The sequence below is a fragment of the Hyaloscypha bicolor genome (assembly GCF_002865645.1).
Source record: "Hyaloscypha bicolor E unplaced genomic scaffold K444scaffold_60, whole genome shotgun sequence".
NCBI classification, from domain to species: Eukaryota; Fungi; Ascomycota; class Leotiomycetes; order Helotiales; family Hyaloscyphaceae; genus Hyaloscypha; species Hyaloscypha bicolor.
Window position 1 is genome coordinate 804,549 of NW_020194562.1, and position 16,245 is coordinate 820,793.

General features: G+C 46.6%; 5 protein-coding genes across 5 annotated transcripts; 1 reads left to right on the forward strand and 4 right to left on the reverse strand.

The window, feature by feature from the left end:
* Positions 1 to 1,015: 1,015 nt before the first annotated feature.
* K444DRAFT_589029 (cytochrome P450) lies at positions 1,016 to 3,169 on the reverse strand (the record flags this gene model as incomplete). The annotated part of the gene is made up of 3 exons (XM_024878086.1): positions 1,016 to 1,477; positions 1,559 to 2,651; positions 2,705 to 3,169. 3 exons carry the CDS (start codon positions 3,167 to 3,169, stop codon positions 1,320 to 1,322), a joined length of 1,716 nt encoding a protein of 571 aa, XP_024737361.1. The 3' UTR covers positions 1,016 to 1,319.
* Positions 3,170 to 4,023: 854 nt separating this feature from the next.
* Positions 4,024 to 5,769, reverse strand: K444DRAFT_643034 (cytochrome P450 family protein; the record flags this gene model as incomplete). Its single annotated transcript, XM_024884810.1, has 6 exons — positions 4,024 to 4,215; positions 4,268 to 4,402; positions 4,459 to 5,076; positions 5,129 to 5,392; positions 5,440 to 5,531; positions 5,583 to 5,769. 6 exons carry the CDS (start codon positions 5,767 to 5,769, stop codon positions 4,024 to 4,026), a joined length of 1,488 nt encoding a protein of 495 aa, XP_024737362.1.
* Positions 5,770 to 8,947: 3,178 nt separating this feature from the next.
* K444DRAFT_589033 (HET-domain-containing protein) lies at positions 8,948 to 11,356 on the reverse strand. Its single transcript, XM_024878087.1, has 3 exons — positions 11,009 to 11,356; positions 9,743 to 10,864; positions 8,948 to 9,684 (listed from the first exon to the last, which is right to left on the reverse strand). The coding sequence occupies exons 1-3, from the start codon at positions 11,121 to 11,123 to the stop codon at positions 9,047 to 9,049; spliced, it is 1,875 nt and encodes a 624-aa protein (XP_024737363.1). The 5' UTR covers positions 11,124 to 11,356; the 3' UTR covers positions 8,948 to 9,046.
* Positions 11,357 to 13,178: 1,822 nt separating this feature from the next.
* K444DRAFT_612611 (uncharacterized protein) lies at positions 13,179 to 13,672 on the reverse strand. The gene has a single exon (XM_024880170.1). It carries the CDS (start codon positions 13,523 to 13,525, stop codon positions 13,190 to 13,192), a length of 336 nt encoding a protein of 111 aa, XP_024737364.1. The 5' UTR covers positions 13,526 to 13,672; the 3' UTR covers positions 13,179 to 13,189.
* A 1,571-nt stretch (positions 13,673 to 15,243) lies between these two features.
* K444DRAFT_643035 (glycoside hydrolase family 114 protein) lies at positions 15,244 to 16,176 on the forward strand (the record flags this gene model as incomplete). Its single annotated transcript, XM_024884811.1, has 2 exons — positions 15,244 to 15,346; positions 15,431 to 16,176. The coding sequence occupies 2 exons, from the start codon at positions 15,244 to 15,246 to the stop codon at positions 16,174 to 16,176; spliced, it is 849 nt and encodes a 282-aa protein (XP_024737365.1).
* Positions 16,177 to 16,245: the final 69 nt, after the last annotated feature.

A 16,245-nucleotide genomic window follows, 5' to 3' on the forward strand; every position in this document is an offset into this window, starting at 1 on the left:
CCTTGGACCCGAGTCCGAGATATACCTCACTGAGACCTTAACATATCTTGGTACCTCTACCGGCCGAGATTTGCCAAATTCTGTGTTCAATTGTGCGAGACTGTGGGCAGCACTCGCTTCTACCACGACCTCGTTGACTGGTCTCTTCCTCTCCTCTTCGAAGGGGCTTCTTAGAAGGGCTACGTGGTTTCACGAAAATCAGTTGGAAGCGTCAATTAATAGGTTTCTCAAATATGTAACGGGCCATTGGATCGCAATGCCAGATGGGACACTACGGATGAACCATCAGAGAAATCCTTTGGGGGCACTTGACTTAATTGATTGTTATTTTGAACTTTTCAGCCGGGCGATGAAGGGGATAAGATATGAGAATCCAGTACGGGACCATGTAGGAACAGAATTCTCCACAGAATTTCGAAATTCGGAAGTCACCTTGGCCCCTCTCTTCCGTCAGCACCTGATTTGGATTCTGGTTAACCATTGTCTTCGTCTACGACATCTCGAGGACTGGTCGGCACTCCTTCCAGCTATACACTGGACTTACCAGGCACTGGCGTGTCTAGGGCCCCGCCCTTCCAAAAGATTCTGCTCGGAGCAACTTCTTCTTATGAAGTCAATTTTGATCAGCATCCCTCGCCCACTCGGACGGTATATCTCTCTTGAGAAGGTGGAAGAAATCCTGTATCTAGACAACAAACTTCTCGAGATTGTCACATTTCCTGCGCGCGGTGTGGGCGTTCCAGGAAGCTTGGGCTGGGTCGAAGAGGAAGAGGCTGGGTTGGAAGATGATGCCAGTGCCGGCGAAGAGGAAAGCAGTTCAGACGAAGATGAAGAAATCGTGTCGGGAGACAATGAACACAACCTCAAGGAGATGGAAAGCAGCACGGAAAGCAAAAGCTCGAACAATTACGGGGAAACGTATACAGAGTCTGTCGACAGTGAGAGTAGGATGATGGGGATTGGTTTCGACTACTCAAGCTTATTTGATTAGAAAAAGAAGATTGAAATACCACTGCTCAAGCATCAGCCCCCGTTTCGTTATAATGAGTGACAGATATTCAGATGCTATAACCAGAACATAGCGAGCTATCCCACCTTGAAGTGTGCATCTCATATTTTCACAACTCATCCAGATGCTCAAGATGCAAATTCACACCTGCACTCTTGCCTCCCTTGACCTGGATGCGTCTACAATCTCGATCAGTCTCCGCTGCACTATCGAAAGACGACCGACCGTTGAAGACACTGTACTATATATCCCTTCTGGAAACCTGCCAGGGCAATCACATATAGTCTGGGCGCTCTGTCTAAATTCGCTCTCAAGCGGGGGCTAGCCGAACATAACACTGCTGAGGCGCATGAGCAACTGAGTCGACTGCACTATAAGAGGAAAGCTCTGCAGGCACTGGCAAGAATTTGAAGTTCCAAACAATGATGGTCAAGACGGTGCGCATTTCCAGATATGCAAATTTCTTGCCTGGGAGAATGCATTAGCCAGTGATTCATTTGGTCGGATCTCATAAGTGGAAAAGGTATCAAGGATCCATTTTTAACGTACCAAAACAGCCGCGAGCACCCCCACCAAATTGCGTATTGGGACCTGCTTGCATGTCGATCTCAATCCGACCATCGCTATCTGTCTTCAACCAGCGATCGGGGTTGAATTGGGCCATGTCTAGGGGGTCCCACTCCCCAATCTTGTCCTTTGCCTCCTGGCAGCTCTGGCTCCTCAACCTCTCGTCGATGGGCATAGGCGGAGAAACAAAAGATGGGCCATTGGTCATGAACAAGACATTTGTGCCCTTGGAGAGATGAACGCCAAGCAAGTCGGTTGCAACTAAGCTCTTTCGGGCGTGCGTTGCAGCAGTGCCTCCACAGCGTAGTATCTCTTCGACCACAGCGTTGAAGTATGGCATCTTGGAGTCAGTGATCTCGCTATAAGTAGGTTGTCTCCCCTCAGCGGCGGCGTCAGGCATAGCGTCTCGTATGGCTTCACGGAGTGTGCTTTGAACATCTTGGTGATCTGTCAAGAACTTCAGCCCCCACATCAAAGTCGTAGAAGTCGTCTCGTGTCCAGCTAATAAAAACCCGAAGAGTTCGTCCTTAAGCACTGTGGCGTCTAGTCGAGGCGGTCTGCCTTCTTTCCTCGCTTGGTGAATCTCCCGACGCAGGACGTAGTCCATGGCGGACTTCACTGGAAAGTTGCCACTTTCGCTATTTCCAAGTCGGTCTCGAGAATCTTTGAGAGCATTGCTAAGCATCAAATCTTTCCTATTAAATGCTCTCCTGATGCGAGGGATCTTTAGGTAGAAGAAATAACTGAGTCCAGGGAGTGGAGAAGCTAGTCCGATTTCCATACTGTCAATCACGGTCCTAATGGACACAACGTCGTCTGACGTGGGCGCCTGGGGGAAGGAAACTGGGAGATCGGGATTGTCGGCAAGTTCGACCTTAGAACACTGGGTAAGAAGATCCAATTGAGACCTGGTAGTGCCCGCTTCGGAGCCAACGGCAGCAGCCCAGATTGTATCCAGAGCTGCATTGGCAACGTCTTCTTCCGCGGGGAATGGGTGGTTGTTAGCAAGAACCATTTTCCTACGCCAGAGCTGCAACAGTTCCAAAGTTGCACTGTAAAGCTGAGGCGCCGCAACCTGTGGGAATGTGAGCTTTTGACCAGTGCCCTAGTAGACGAAAGTATACACACCTCATTAAGAAATGCCGGGGTCATCAAGTCCGAGAGCAGAGCGCGGTGGGCTCTCTGCTTTGGACCCGAGGGAAATGGAAAGTGGTGTTCCCTTAGTATGGGCTGAACAACGTCTGTAGTGAACGAAGACCTGTCAAACTCCTTTGAGCGCCGCGTCAAAACGTCTTGGCATTCCCTCGCATCGACAACTATAACCCAAGGGGCAGAGAATGGTTTGACAAAGATTTGAACCATTGGGGCATTCAACTTATTACATTGTTCCGTCATCCATGTAAATGTCTCCCGCGTGTCTCTCTTCCATTTCACCATGCTTGGTATGTCACCAAATATGCTTCTGGAGGATGCATAGTTGTAGGGAATCCCAGGTATTGGTTTGGGTAGCGCGGCACGATACAGAATGGCCAGAATAGCAACAACGATACTGACAATAATTGCTGTCGAGGAAGAGAAGATGGAGAAAGTCATGTTGAAATCCCTCAAACCGACGTGGAACTTCGCAAACGATTCAAGGAAGAATAATCAAGAGAGAATTCAAAGGGTATAACATCTTATCGGCCGCATCCATCACAATCACATCTTAGCTGGTTCGTTCTGCCCACAAGGCAGCTCCGCATGGGGAAGTAGAAACGCCGTGAGCAAGATGAAGTTCATAATGCCGGCCGCGCAGAAACGCGGCAATTTCAAGATATCCGATTGCGGAGACAGGTATATTATATAATAATCCCGCCTTACAGCCCACGAACATTCAAAACTCTATAATCCCGGTCCAGCCTGTCATACTTGTCCTATCCCCCACTGCCAAGGTGGGGACCCCGCGACCCAGTGTCGTGGCATCAGAAGATGCGGAGAGCGGGGAAAGGCAAATGAAATTATGAAACCTCCTTCTCCACGTCCACGCCCTCAATGGCTGTTGCACACATCCTCAAGTGGAGTCCACGTCCCAGTCTCGGTCCCAAATCAACCCCCAGAACAACTTTGGATCGGATTGCCGTTGCCGTTGCCATCTAATTTGCCTACGCTGGTCTGCGATCTTCAGAGAAAAATCCTGTTTGTGAGGGACTCGCTGATAATTCTCGTCAAAAGAAAAGGGGCGATAAGCGAGCCCCCGAGCCCACCTTGACTTCTGTCTACTTTTCTACAATGACATGTAGAACTCGATGAGGGGTTCGAGCACATTTGGTGGGTGGCGAATGGCTATTTTTACAAAAAACTAGCGAAAGCTAATTTGATGTAAAGTTTCAAGCGATCCACCAACCCGGTTGTTGGTTTGGCATGCATTTGATATGAAATGAGAGATTTAGTATTATTATTTTACTCCTTTACTGAGACGCTCGGCGCACTATCCGGCAGGGAAAATTCTTCTGCTTTACGAACCAGTCGTTCGTAGTCTCGATATCGCGCTCTGGGAAGACTGGTTCAATATCGTACCATCGAATAATCTCCGGGACGACCTTTGACATTTCCAGAAGGCTGATATTCTTGCCGAGACATGTACGCGTACCACTACCAAACTAGGAGATATCAGGATGGTGACGATTGGGGTGGCAGGAATGCGGGGCTTACTGTCATGAAATATGCTTCTCGCTGCTTCACAAGCTCCGGCGCTTCAAGCCATCGCTCAGGCCTGAATATATCTGCGTCTTCCCCAAAGACGTCTTGGTTTGCATGCGCGGCCCACGCATTCACACCGACAGTAGCCTAGTAGTATATCTTCAGTATCAATATATATGGATGTGCGTGTCGGCAAAGCTTACACCGGCTGGGAAAAAATGACCCGCGATAGTAGAACCACCTTTGGGCACTACCCGACCCAAGATCAAACCCGTTGCTGGATGACAACGCAAAGCCTCCTTGAGCACGGCTTGAAGGTATTTTAGCTGTTGCGCCTCTTTGAATTTGATCGGAGTGCTGATTTCCCCACGGTTGGATGCCTCCTCTAGCTCGTGCCGAACCTTGTCGAGAACCTTTAGGTTTTTCGAGATGTAGTAAAATACAGCGGTGAGTGAGATCCCAGTTGTGTCAGAGCCGGCTCCGATATTGGCTAGCGCCGATGCCATAATATCTCTGTCTCTGACCTTCTCGGGGTTCTCACTTTGCAAGTGGCGAAAGCGGGTGATGAAGTCTGAAGGCCCGGTGTTGTTCTTCTCCAAAAGTGGACCCTTGAGGCGCGGAGCAACGATCTTGTCTACGAAGTCTAAAAGGTGCTGCAGTCCCCTCATGCTTGGGAATAACAGAACATTGGCGAAGAAGAGCACTGGGTGGATCTCCGGAATTATGCCAATACGGGCTGAGTAGTACAGAAGAATCTCGAGTGAGCCCATTATGCCATTGATGTCTTCGCCCTTGTCAAGGAAGCCGAACCGTTTGCCAAGCTCAAATACCTGTCAGTGGCTAGCGGGGAAGAAATGGTCACCAATTACATACAGTCACATTGCCAATGACGTCGAACGCATAACATTGCAGCCAGTGGGGAAGGTCGATCGCTTCGCCGGCCTTTGCGAACTCGGTCAACCTTGCCTTCAAGATATCCGTACATTCGTTGATGAAAGGCTCGAGTTGTACCAAAGTTGTCATAGAGTAGGCTCCCGAGATTCTCCTACGGTTAACGGCGTGCCTCTCTGTATTTGGATCCGCAAAGAGGTTTTCATGTATCCGACCAGGGACAGCAGTGGCCCGGTAGAATGTTGACTGAAAATATCAGAACCGAATGTAATAATTTCTGGAAACCACCGCACCTTGATAAAGCCACCTTTGCTTCCGTAAATGGTTTGCACAGAATTTGGGTCATCGATACTATATTGCCCAGGAGCTATGCGAATAACAGGTCCTTTAAAAAGGTTAGTTAAATGTAGAATATGATCGAACGGAGGGTACCCACCATGCTTTCGATGGAGCTCGACATCTTTTAGATGAAATCGCCCATAATACGTTTCACGGAGAAGCCAAAAACGACTGAACCGCGCCAGAAAAGGGCCAGGGATAGACGCTAGCTTGGATGAATAATGACGAAACAATCTGTAAATGACGTTGATAACTACAAGCAGGAGAAGACTTGAGGTAAGCATAGAGATATTTAAATGATGAATCATCATGGAAAGTAGGCCACGCTCTTGTTCCCCGGCAGGTTAAACACAGAAGCAGATAAGAGAGCTCCGAAGTAGAGGAATGGGGAATGTGGGGCAAGTAGATGCGCCGATGGCAGCTGTATAGATTAATTGCGGTGGCAGAACGTCCAATGGACAAGGTGTTTTCAAACTACACAGTTTCGTAATACTACAACGTTGGGGCGGTCCTTTTAAGGAATGCTGGTTGGTAGCCGATCAAGATGCCGGTGTTACACAACCTTCAGGCATTTGCCGCGCCGTGAAGGGCCAGATTGACCGGGCTTGGGGATGGTGAAGAAGTTGCGCCGCTACCCCGCACGAGAGATAGCCCAAGCTCAAAGTTCCATCCATGAATGAAATAATCGTACGTCAAGTTTGTCTTGTCGGACACGCCACGGGATCCAGTGCACATTCCGGTGGGCTCTTTCTGGCAAAACCGTAATAGTCAGACTTGACGTCGGGCTAAAGGGGCCCTCCCCTTTAGTCGGGGAAAACGAGTTAGCCCGCAGCTTTTACTGAGGCTATTAGCGAGAACGCATATGCGAAAAGTGATTTTCTGATTTTTTGATTTTTGCACTGGTCCACCCCCACCCCCACAACGCAAAGAACACCCAAAAAATCGCGATTTCGCCCCCGCCCCCTCTTCTCTCCCCTTACCCCCTCTCTCCTAGCCGTATACGTATATAGATAAATAAAAATTAAAGAGAGAGAGTAATTTTTTAAGTAATAATAGAAATATAGGGAGAGGGGGTATAGTGTATGGTGTATGGGCGTTTGCGATTTTTGGTGGGGTAAGCCCGTGCCGAATCATAATTCGTATGTCGTAAGTCGTACGCTTGCTTGGTCTTCTGATCCTTATCTTTCCGTAAGGCGGGGTAGAGCTGTGCAAAAATAAAAAAATTAGAAAACCAGGGGCCGCATTAGCGGAAGAAAATGCAAAGAGTAAAAGCCAGATTTAGATCTGATTCCGAAGCATTGATTTCATTTCGGAGCTGTAAAAGGCCGTTCTGAATAAGTACAGCCAAAAATCGTCTCTAAAAACCACCCTTATAATCAAAGTCCCACCCACCACTTATAAAAGAGACCCAGATTAAAATTGCTGACCTGTAAGACGCCCCACGATATAAAAGGAGCCCCAGAACGCCCGTAAAACACGCCCATTCATTATTAGCCTCAAGAGCACCTGCCATCTCTTCAAGTAAATTAATAATAAGAATATTATATTCGTAATTACCAAAATATACTCCTTAATTTTCCTAAATCCCTCAAAAATAAACTTAAGTAAATGTCACGATAAGGTGATATTGCAGTGGTGGTAAAGAGTTTGAATTGAGCTGAAGGCTGCCTGCCGGGCTAAAAGCACTGGCTACACGCTAAGTCACGTGCAGTGGCACCACGTGACTGGTGCCACGTAATAGTCAATTATACTTTTAATTTATATATATGCCTATAAGATATAAATATTAATTACAAATATTATAAGTAGAAAAAAAAGCTAGAAACTTATTAATAATAAGGAGAGAATTTTCCTTGGCCCCCCTTAAGCGAGCAGATTTTACCCAAACACGTGATTTTTTTTCGGATTATATATGAGCAGAAGTCATAGACAATTGCCTTCATAGGCACGAATACTTATTAAATCTTGGGGGGAGACCCCCCAAACCCCCCTCTAGCTTTCTGAACAAGTTTTTAATTTTCTTAATTTTACAAATTATGTGACAGTGACATTTTCTGACACGTGATATTTTTTGCCACACCAGCCCACCGCGTGTAACTAAAACCCAGCTTCCGACAAGTCTAAATCAGGCTTTTAATCACTTTTCGCATATGCGTTCTCGCTAATACTGTAGCCTCAGTAAAAGTTGCGGGCCAACTCGCTTTCCCTGACTAAAATGAAAGGTCCCTTTAGCGCGACGTCAAGTCCGGCTATTAGTCCCGTGGTGAGCGACCTCGCATTCGGACATCTCGAGTCTTCCGCTCTCCCAGTTACGCTACATCAGAATCTTTTGCGAAATCTAGCTTGGAATACAGTGAATTAACCAGAAGCGCCAATAAAGTCAAGAATCAATCATTGTAATCCATTATCGAAATCTTCTCATTTTCAGCACGTTACAACAGTTCAATGAACGTGACATGCTTGAAGCGTACCAAGACTGAGAAAAGTTCAAGAATTCGCTTCGACCAGTGTTAAAAACGTTGAGCAATACCCATAGACTCAGGATTAATTTTCGCTTTCGCTGGTTCCGTTTTAGTTTGCAGACGTGAGCAACTACTGCTTTATCCTGAGCCGAGGGTAAGCCTACCTAAGCCAAGGGTGAGCATGCCGGATCAGAGCCTCAGCAAGCCTATGCACTATGATTTGGGACCAATTTTGGCCTCCTGCGTAACCGGCTATAGTTTCCTTACCGAATTTCGCCCGGGAATCCGTTTCTGCTCCCTTCCAGGTTCCTGCCGGAGCAGATTTTAGATCCCTCTTGTCAAAGAGCTTATGTAGTAGTAATTCAGCCTCACAAGTCAGAATGTCACACAAGATGCTGAATGTTGCGTTGAGGGCGTTGGGTGCTGTGTCAGTTGGACATCACGTGATTCATTCTAATCATCCTAATAGAGTTAGCTCCCTTCAGCAAGCATAAATAGATTCTCTTCCAAAATGCTCTTCTTGTACTTCAGAGATCTCAATCATAATCGTCTCTACCCTCAATTCTGAGCTTCATTTAATGAACAATTCATCTCCGACAGTGCTGGTGGTGCAATCGTCACGCTGAGTCAGCTGCATATATATCTACCCCTCTTCCACCCGGACCTCGACTATCCACTACTTATCAATCCCCTTTAGTATGTGACTATGTATACAAGAAACAATGAACTGAATATCAAGCATCCATTTAGAGAAGTTTCGAAGTTATACTCTCTATGTCCTAGCAAGCTATGGGAATATATTCGGAAATGCGCGTTAGACAGAGTTCTGAAAGCGTGCCACCTCGAAGTTGCACCCTTTGCTCTATATACAGTATGTACCCCGAGATTTCCTGGCTGGGTTAGAATTCAAAGAACACCGTTGAAACAGAGACAGAGAGGAAAAAGAACAAAGAAACTGCTTAACACTAGATCGTTCACATGATGCAGTGTTCTAAGTATTCGGGAATTGTCTCAATCATTCCTCGGGGGTAACCTCAAAGACGCTCTCACTTTGTCACATAAGTTTTAGCAACTAGAACTCCTAACCTCTGACATTCGATTAACTAGACTTTCCATCTAGATATTTCGACATGGTGAGTAAGTGAAGCAGGTAAACTTCCTTCCCCGAAACAATTCTAAGTTCAGCTACAGTAACTAGCTGCAGATCATCGCAAATATGTACGTGTCTTCTGGCGGCCTCCATATCCGTAGAGATTGAGAAAAGATCGACAGGAAATTTGTCAAATTTGTGCTGCAGATAGTTATCGATCTGAAGCTGTTGGAAATAATCAGCCTGCTCCCGAGGCCCCAAACTCATCTGCTTATGACGCTTCCCATCAAATCCTTCTGCGGGGCTTAGATAGCACCAGGGAACGAAACCGCCGCAAGTAACCCCAAAAATAAGAACGTAGTAAGTGATCTTCAATCGATCAATACGTGAATCAAAATACTCGCATCTGATGAGAAGTGCACCCAATTTCCTGGCTTCCAAAGGCCCTAGCCCTTGTCTGAACTCAACCTGAGGTTGCAGGAACCTAGTTGTTGGATCCCAAAGGTCCCGTGGGTGTGCTTGAGTAACCACCATGTCGGACTCAGAAAAGGGTTCAGGGATTACCAACCAGAATCCGGGCGGCAATGCAAATTGGGTATCTTGTTTTATGAAGATGGTCTGGACAGTCCAGTCCGAGTATAAAGTCCCTACATTTCAGAAATGTTAGAATGAAAATTGAAACCGTGCTAACAAAAACAGACTTACTTGAACGAATCTCTACCAACTGACGCTGCGGCTTCCTTGGGTCGAAACCCTCTAACTCAACCCGACCCGCGGAGTCATAGGAACTGAACAAGAAGAGTTGAGACATATCAACACGTGTATACTGCTCGCTGCTGGGAGAAAGTCGTTTTAGATGAATTGCCGGTAGCCGTCCGGGAACATGCCCAACAGGACAGTTTAACATCGCTAAATACACCAACCCAGATGGGTAACCCATATCCTGACACATCAAGAATTCAACCTGGACTCCTTTATTGGTAGATACCGGAAAGGCACGTCCTGCAGTTTCGGAATAGAATTGTGAAATAGCATCAGAATGCCGGAAGAGCTCTGGGGTGGGCGCCAAAAGCCCCTGAAGCTTGAAACCCTCTGAATACTTGTCTCGATAGAATTCGACGATTGGATATTTCCAGGCAAAGAGTGACTGGTCGTTCGAGATCTTCAATATTTCTTCTTGCAGACGAATAAAGGCCTTGGCACCCTCTCCATATAATAGTGGCATGTTGATGCTGAATACTCCGAGCAAACAGTACGCCATGTCTTCGATACGGGTAGTCTGACGATTGGCAGCCCATGACATCCGGCGAGCAATGCTTAGTCGTCGCAAATCCCCTCCATTCAAGGCAAAAAGATCGATGTTAGTAATTCCGGAAATGGCGTTGATATGATCTTCTTTCATCCCGATGGAATTCCAGTTCTTATCGAAGAATTGGAGCTTGACCGGAGCCAGTAGCTCTTGCAATGTCCATCCTCGCGAAAACCAGCGGGAGTAGGAAGGCGATGAGCTGTATCGCATACTATCTTCCGTGTAGAAAGGGTGCCAAGGGTGGTGGGTTGAATTTGAGGTCTTGGAATGTATAAGGACATCCGAGAGATATGTATAGCAAATTGCAGAGCCTTTGTACCATTGATACATCGAATTTATAGCCTCGGATAATTCGGCAGAGCTTGTCTTATCGATGCAGCATGTGTCGATCCAAATATATGCATAGCCATCGGCACGAGCTTGTCTGCAACTGTCTCGAACTTTGGTGAATCCTGTTTTGTGCTGTGTAATGGTTCTATCTCCCGTGATATCCTGAAAGGTGATTTCCTCAAAGCCCCCTGATAGAACGAGGAAGTCAGCCGGTTCGCGTTTCTGTATAACTCAGGATCGCTTGCAGCAAGATCGACATTTTGATTTTAGAATATGAGTTATTGCGGAGTCTTTTGCCAATACAAGGGAACTACGAGCCTTGGCCAACTCACATGTGTGGGAGAGTATGGCGTATTTGGGAATTCCTTGGTTTCCTAGCCTCTGATCGATTGCACTACCCGCGAAGAATTCTTCCAATCGTAAGGTTGTTGTTTGCAAGAGTCGCATAATGACAGCTACTCGAGAGACAATCGGAATATCGAATAGATTGAAGGGGAGGTGCCTCTAGAGTACGCAGGTTGAATGTCGCCAGGATCAGTGGATCAAGTTTTCCCACAGCCGACTCCGTTGCGTTGTGATCGTGAGTAGCTAGGCCAACTCGTTCGGATATAAATGGAGTCAAGATATCCAAGAGCCTGTTGGGTATGGATTGAATGTTGTTGAGAGTGGAGAGCCTGCCGGGTGGGAGATGTTTGTTGCATAATCAGCCCCAAGCCACCTTGAGAACACTGCCTTAATGTTGCTTAGTAAACAGGGAAAAAGTAACCCCTCGGTGTCGATTAGGGTTGTCGATTGGGGGCCACACTAACCGAAATTAGCAGGCGGTGGCAGGTGCCCGTATACATTACTTTATATGCACTAATGTGTGTAGATTAATGTATATTGGCACCTAATCCGCGTATCGCATTCTTTGCCCTAATGGCACGTCGTCGTCGTCGTCGTTTCTAGACAAATTTGGTCATATAGGCATGTGGCAATTCTTATTTCCTCTTAACCTCTTGCAAAACGGGAAAATGTAAAACGATACCTCCCCGGGTATTAATTAGGGGTATTAATTGGGGGTGTCGACCCTAAGAGAGCCTAAAAATTCAGCGATTAAGCACCTGGAACTTATTTGCCTCATAGGCAATTTGCTCCGCCTATCCCACGCCCCCAAAACTAGAGCTCTTATAAACTTCCTTATACCTATATTAAGAAATTTGATTTGAGAGAAAGGCTTAAGTAAGCACAAGCAACGAATTAGGCATTATGAAAATTCTAAAATCTATTAATACTCCTATTTAATACCCGGCCGGGGGGGAGGGTTTGTGAGGCTAAATTAGTTCCTTAGTAATGAACTCGGGAAATGCAGAGCGCTAAGCCAGAAAAAGATTCTGCCGAAACCCCGAGTTTCCAGAGAGATATAGGGAAGGTCCTGTGCCAACTCCTGGAACTTCTCTACGATATCGGTACTAGATCATAGGGCGATCACTTGAAGGTAGCCCATTTGAGAAAACACTCCCTAGATAGATAGATAGATATAAATCTCTCTCAAAGGTAATGAATGGACACGCCGCCTTCCTGATTCCAAGAATTCTGCTTCGTATGTTATGATTGGCGATATTTGCCTAAAGTGTATTTCAGACGAGAAAGAAATGAAAAACTGCAAACAACACCGCCTTACCTGCACTGTCTATCAGACACAAATTCAAATCGAATACGACGTGCCACAAAATCTTGTATTTATTCGACTTGACCAGAACGCGAAGTATTTCAGGGTGCAACGTATCAGCAATAGAAATAGACAGTTCATACTTTCTGCTTTTGCAACGCCTCAAATTTATAGGCTAGAATATACTGGACTTGGCGGGAGTTTCTTAATCCCGGGCCGGACGATGATAACACGAGATATAGGGAGTGGGAGGTATTGGTTGTGGCGGCAACTAGGTCTTTTGGGGGCATGAAAAAGCCTATGAGGCAGCAGATTTGTTCGTTGTTCGATGAGAGTAGAGTACAAAATCAAGTTCAGAATCAAAAGAGACAGAAGGAACCGGGCTGTTGTGTAATATTGTCAGTGTGTCAAAAAAGTAATCAAGGTATTCCGAATATTCATGAATATTCATGATTAGCTTGAATAGAATATAATTACCGCAATGCTTAAATAATTTGATTAGATTAGAATATATAATCATGAATACTTTGATTACTCTACACGTGACCATGGCACGTGATACGCTAGCCTAATTAAGTAGAGATCCCGCTCTAGTGTCTCCTTAGCGCCACCTCGCTGCCTAATTAGTGGGTCGAAAGCCTTGCAAAGACGATGCTAGATCGGGAGCCATACCTAATTAGGTTAGTATATCACGTGAAACAGTCACGTGTATAGTAATCAAAGTATTCATGAATATTCATGATTACCTCAATTAGAATCTGATTAGAATATAATTAGTGGGTATTTTTGATGAATAAATTAGATTACTAGCCAGTATTCTAATCTAATCTATTCATTTGACACACTGAATATTGTAATAATTTTATCCTTCATGGTCATCAAATGGCCTGTTCTGGAGGATCTCTTTCCGCGTTCCGTCATTCTCCCTCTCAAAGGCTTCATTCTTGACATGCCAGTTCTGCTTGAGCGTATCTTCACATGTCATTGGAGGTGTCCAGCCATCCGTGATTATCCCTATCCGATCACGAATTTTCTCCATTTGAACATCAATGAAGTTTTGCACCGCCTCAATACGTATGCATCGTTCTTCCTGATTTTTCGAGAAGCGTATTGGGCATCCAGGCGCTTCGTCGTCTTCACCCATGGCAAGTGTAGGCCAGTTCCTCGCTGCACGAATCAGCTCCGCCTTGGGTTTCATGTTATCTCCTTTTCTCGATCTCGGACACCCCCTCAAGTCTTGATTCTCTAGAGAGAGAAGATTCTTATAGAACCTATCAGATATCAACGAAATTCCCCGATATTAAAGGTGAATTGTGGTTAAAACGGGGGTAAAGGTCCAGTTTTGTTGCATTATTCGTTATAATAGTTTTAGTTCTCATAATAAAAAGGATGAAATCTCATTATGAGAATTGCAACAAAGGCACTTGCTTGTTATATCAATAAGCCTGCGTAATGTCAGATACCTTGAACTATAATCAATTAGAGAGCTATCAAGGGAGGATAGAGAAGCTAAATACAAGAGAGTAAGGAGAATCACATGGAACAAAGCAGTGGAACCTGACGTAAGCCGAGGGGTGGCAATAAGGGGCTGAGACACGTGACGCCACAATCGTACCAGCCGACATACAACTCATCCTGACTGCTCACCTTTGCAAGTGACCGTCCAATGCTCTTCGGCTAAATGCTCCACATTCAATCCTCTTTCCATTATTCAAATTTTATTACAAATCTCACCAATTCCTAAGAAAGCCTGGGACATTAAGAATGTCACAGTTCTCGAGAATTTTGTTCCTCATCGTAGCAATGTGCCAATGTCCCGCCGCTAGATATTGAGACATTGAGGTGTTTATGTATCCCCTTCACTCCATTGGAGCCGATTCCAGTAACCGATTCCACTTTTCTTGAGAAGACGATTTACAACGTATCAAGAAACGCTATTTTTTTTTTATAAAAAAAAGGCCGAGTGCTCACTTTTGCGGTTCCTGGCTGAGGTCACGTCTACCGCACCATCGCCATGGACTTAGCTACAATGCCGGATCCGGTATGAAGTCTCGCAATCTTTCACACATCAATAATATCCAGATTGTTATTGTTTGAACTCTCTGCAGGCAGGCGTGACTTCCGGCGGTTAAAATGCCCTCAGGGGACAGGGCAATTGCCGAGCGCAGGGGTCCAGATCTCTTCCGTAGCACCGGCTTATGTCTGCCAATGTGGCATGAAAGGACTGCTATAGAAACAATTTCTCAATTCTCGATCTTCCTCAATTGTTTCAATCCGCTTACGAGAGAGACTGGAACGCTCCCTATGCGCGCCATTGTTGGCGCGAGAGAATATCTCTGTAGCGCTCGTCTGATAGTGGCCTGACTTCGCCCCATCAGCCCCAACTTCAGCCTCATGCCAAGCGCATGAAGCCAAACAATAAGGGGCTGTGCCTCCCTCGCCCAGCTGCGGTGCAAGACTCGTGAACCTCGTTTCGAGTAGCCTACATTCCTCGGTCCAAACTAGGTACCGATGGCAAGTTTTTCACTCCCTTTCCCTCTCTTCCCTCGTTCTGTGGCCTAGATCAAGTGCATTTCTTTCATTCGCGTTCCCTTTTTTGGATTTTGCAAGGGCGTGAATTCCCATGTCGAGCCGAGAGCTTAACGGTGCTTGACATAAGTTCCCACCAGTACCAAGATTGCATTGAAAATTCGCGCGATTCACTTCGTTGGCACCACAAAATCAACTGACGCTCATTCAGGGAATTTCGACTACCTTCACCTATTCCATCTCGCGAGACTGCGTGTGTAACGTACAGATAGAAGCGTTCAGTCACGTCCACAGGATCAAACTTGAAAAGAGCCAATAAGGCCATGCGAATCGCTTGCCCTTATTGCTCAATACTACTCGCCGCTCTCCGCCTGTGACACCTCCACCATGCCTTCACCATGGATTTCGCGGCGCGGAAAATGGTTCTGGATTCTCACAGTCTCTACAGTGGTGGTAATAGCCATTGCTTTAGGAGTAGGACTTGGCATCGGTTTGAATCAAGGCGGAGGCGACAACCCTCCACCGGCGAGCACACCAACCTTACCACCCTCATCCAACAACCCCAATGCTACAGGCGGCACCTTCTGGAAGCCCGCAGTAGGCGAAACATGGCAGATTGTGCTTCTGACTCCATTGGACAACACCACCACCAATGCCTCCGTCTACGACGTCGACCTCTTCACCAACCCCATCTCCACCTTCCAAAATCTCCAGTCCATGGGCCGGAAAGTCATCTGCTATTTCTCGGCCGGTAGCTACGAACCCAACCGCCCCGACTCAAACAACTTCACCGCAGCCGATAAAGGCCATGGCGTCGACGGCTGGCCAGGCGAGTTCTGGCTCAATACCAGCTCCCCCAACGTCCGCGATATCATGACCCAGCGGCTGAAGCTCGCAGCGCAGAAAGGTTGCGACGGCGTTGATCCTGATAACGTAGACGCATACAACAACAATGGCGGCGGTTTCGGCCTCACCAGCACGGACGCAATCGACTACCTCTCCTTCCTCGCCATCGGCGCGCACTCACTCGGCATGGCAGTTGGGCTGAAGAATGCAGGAGAGATTGTGAATCAGACACTGCCGATGATGCAATGGCAGGTTAATGAGCAATGTGTACAGTACGGGGAATGCGCAACTTTCCAGCCATTCATCAAGGCCAACAAACCGGTCTTTCATATTGAGTACCCGCAGAGTTCGGGTGAGATGAAGTTTACTGCAGCTCAGCTTTGTGGGGTGGGGGATACGAGTTTGGACGGGTTTAGCACGGTGCTGAAGAGTATGGACTTAGGTGATCCTGTCACTGAGTGCTCGAACTCGTGAGAAGGGGGAGCAAGTCTAGGTAGTTGTTAATGCATCTGTTTCTTCTGAACATTGGGTCAAGACTGTGGC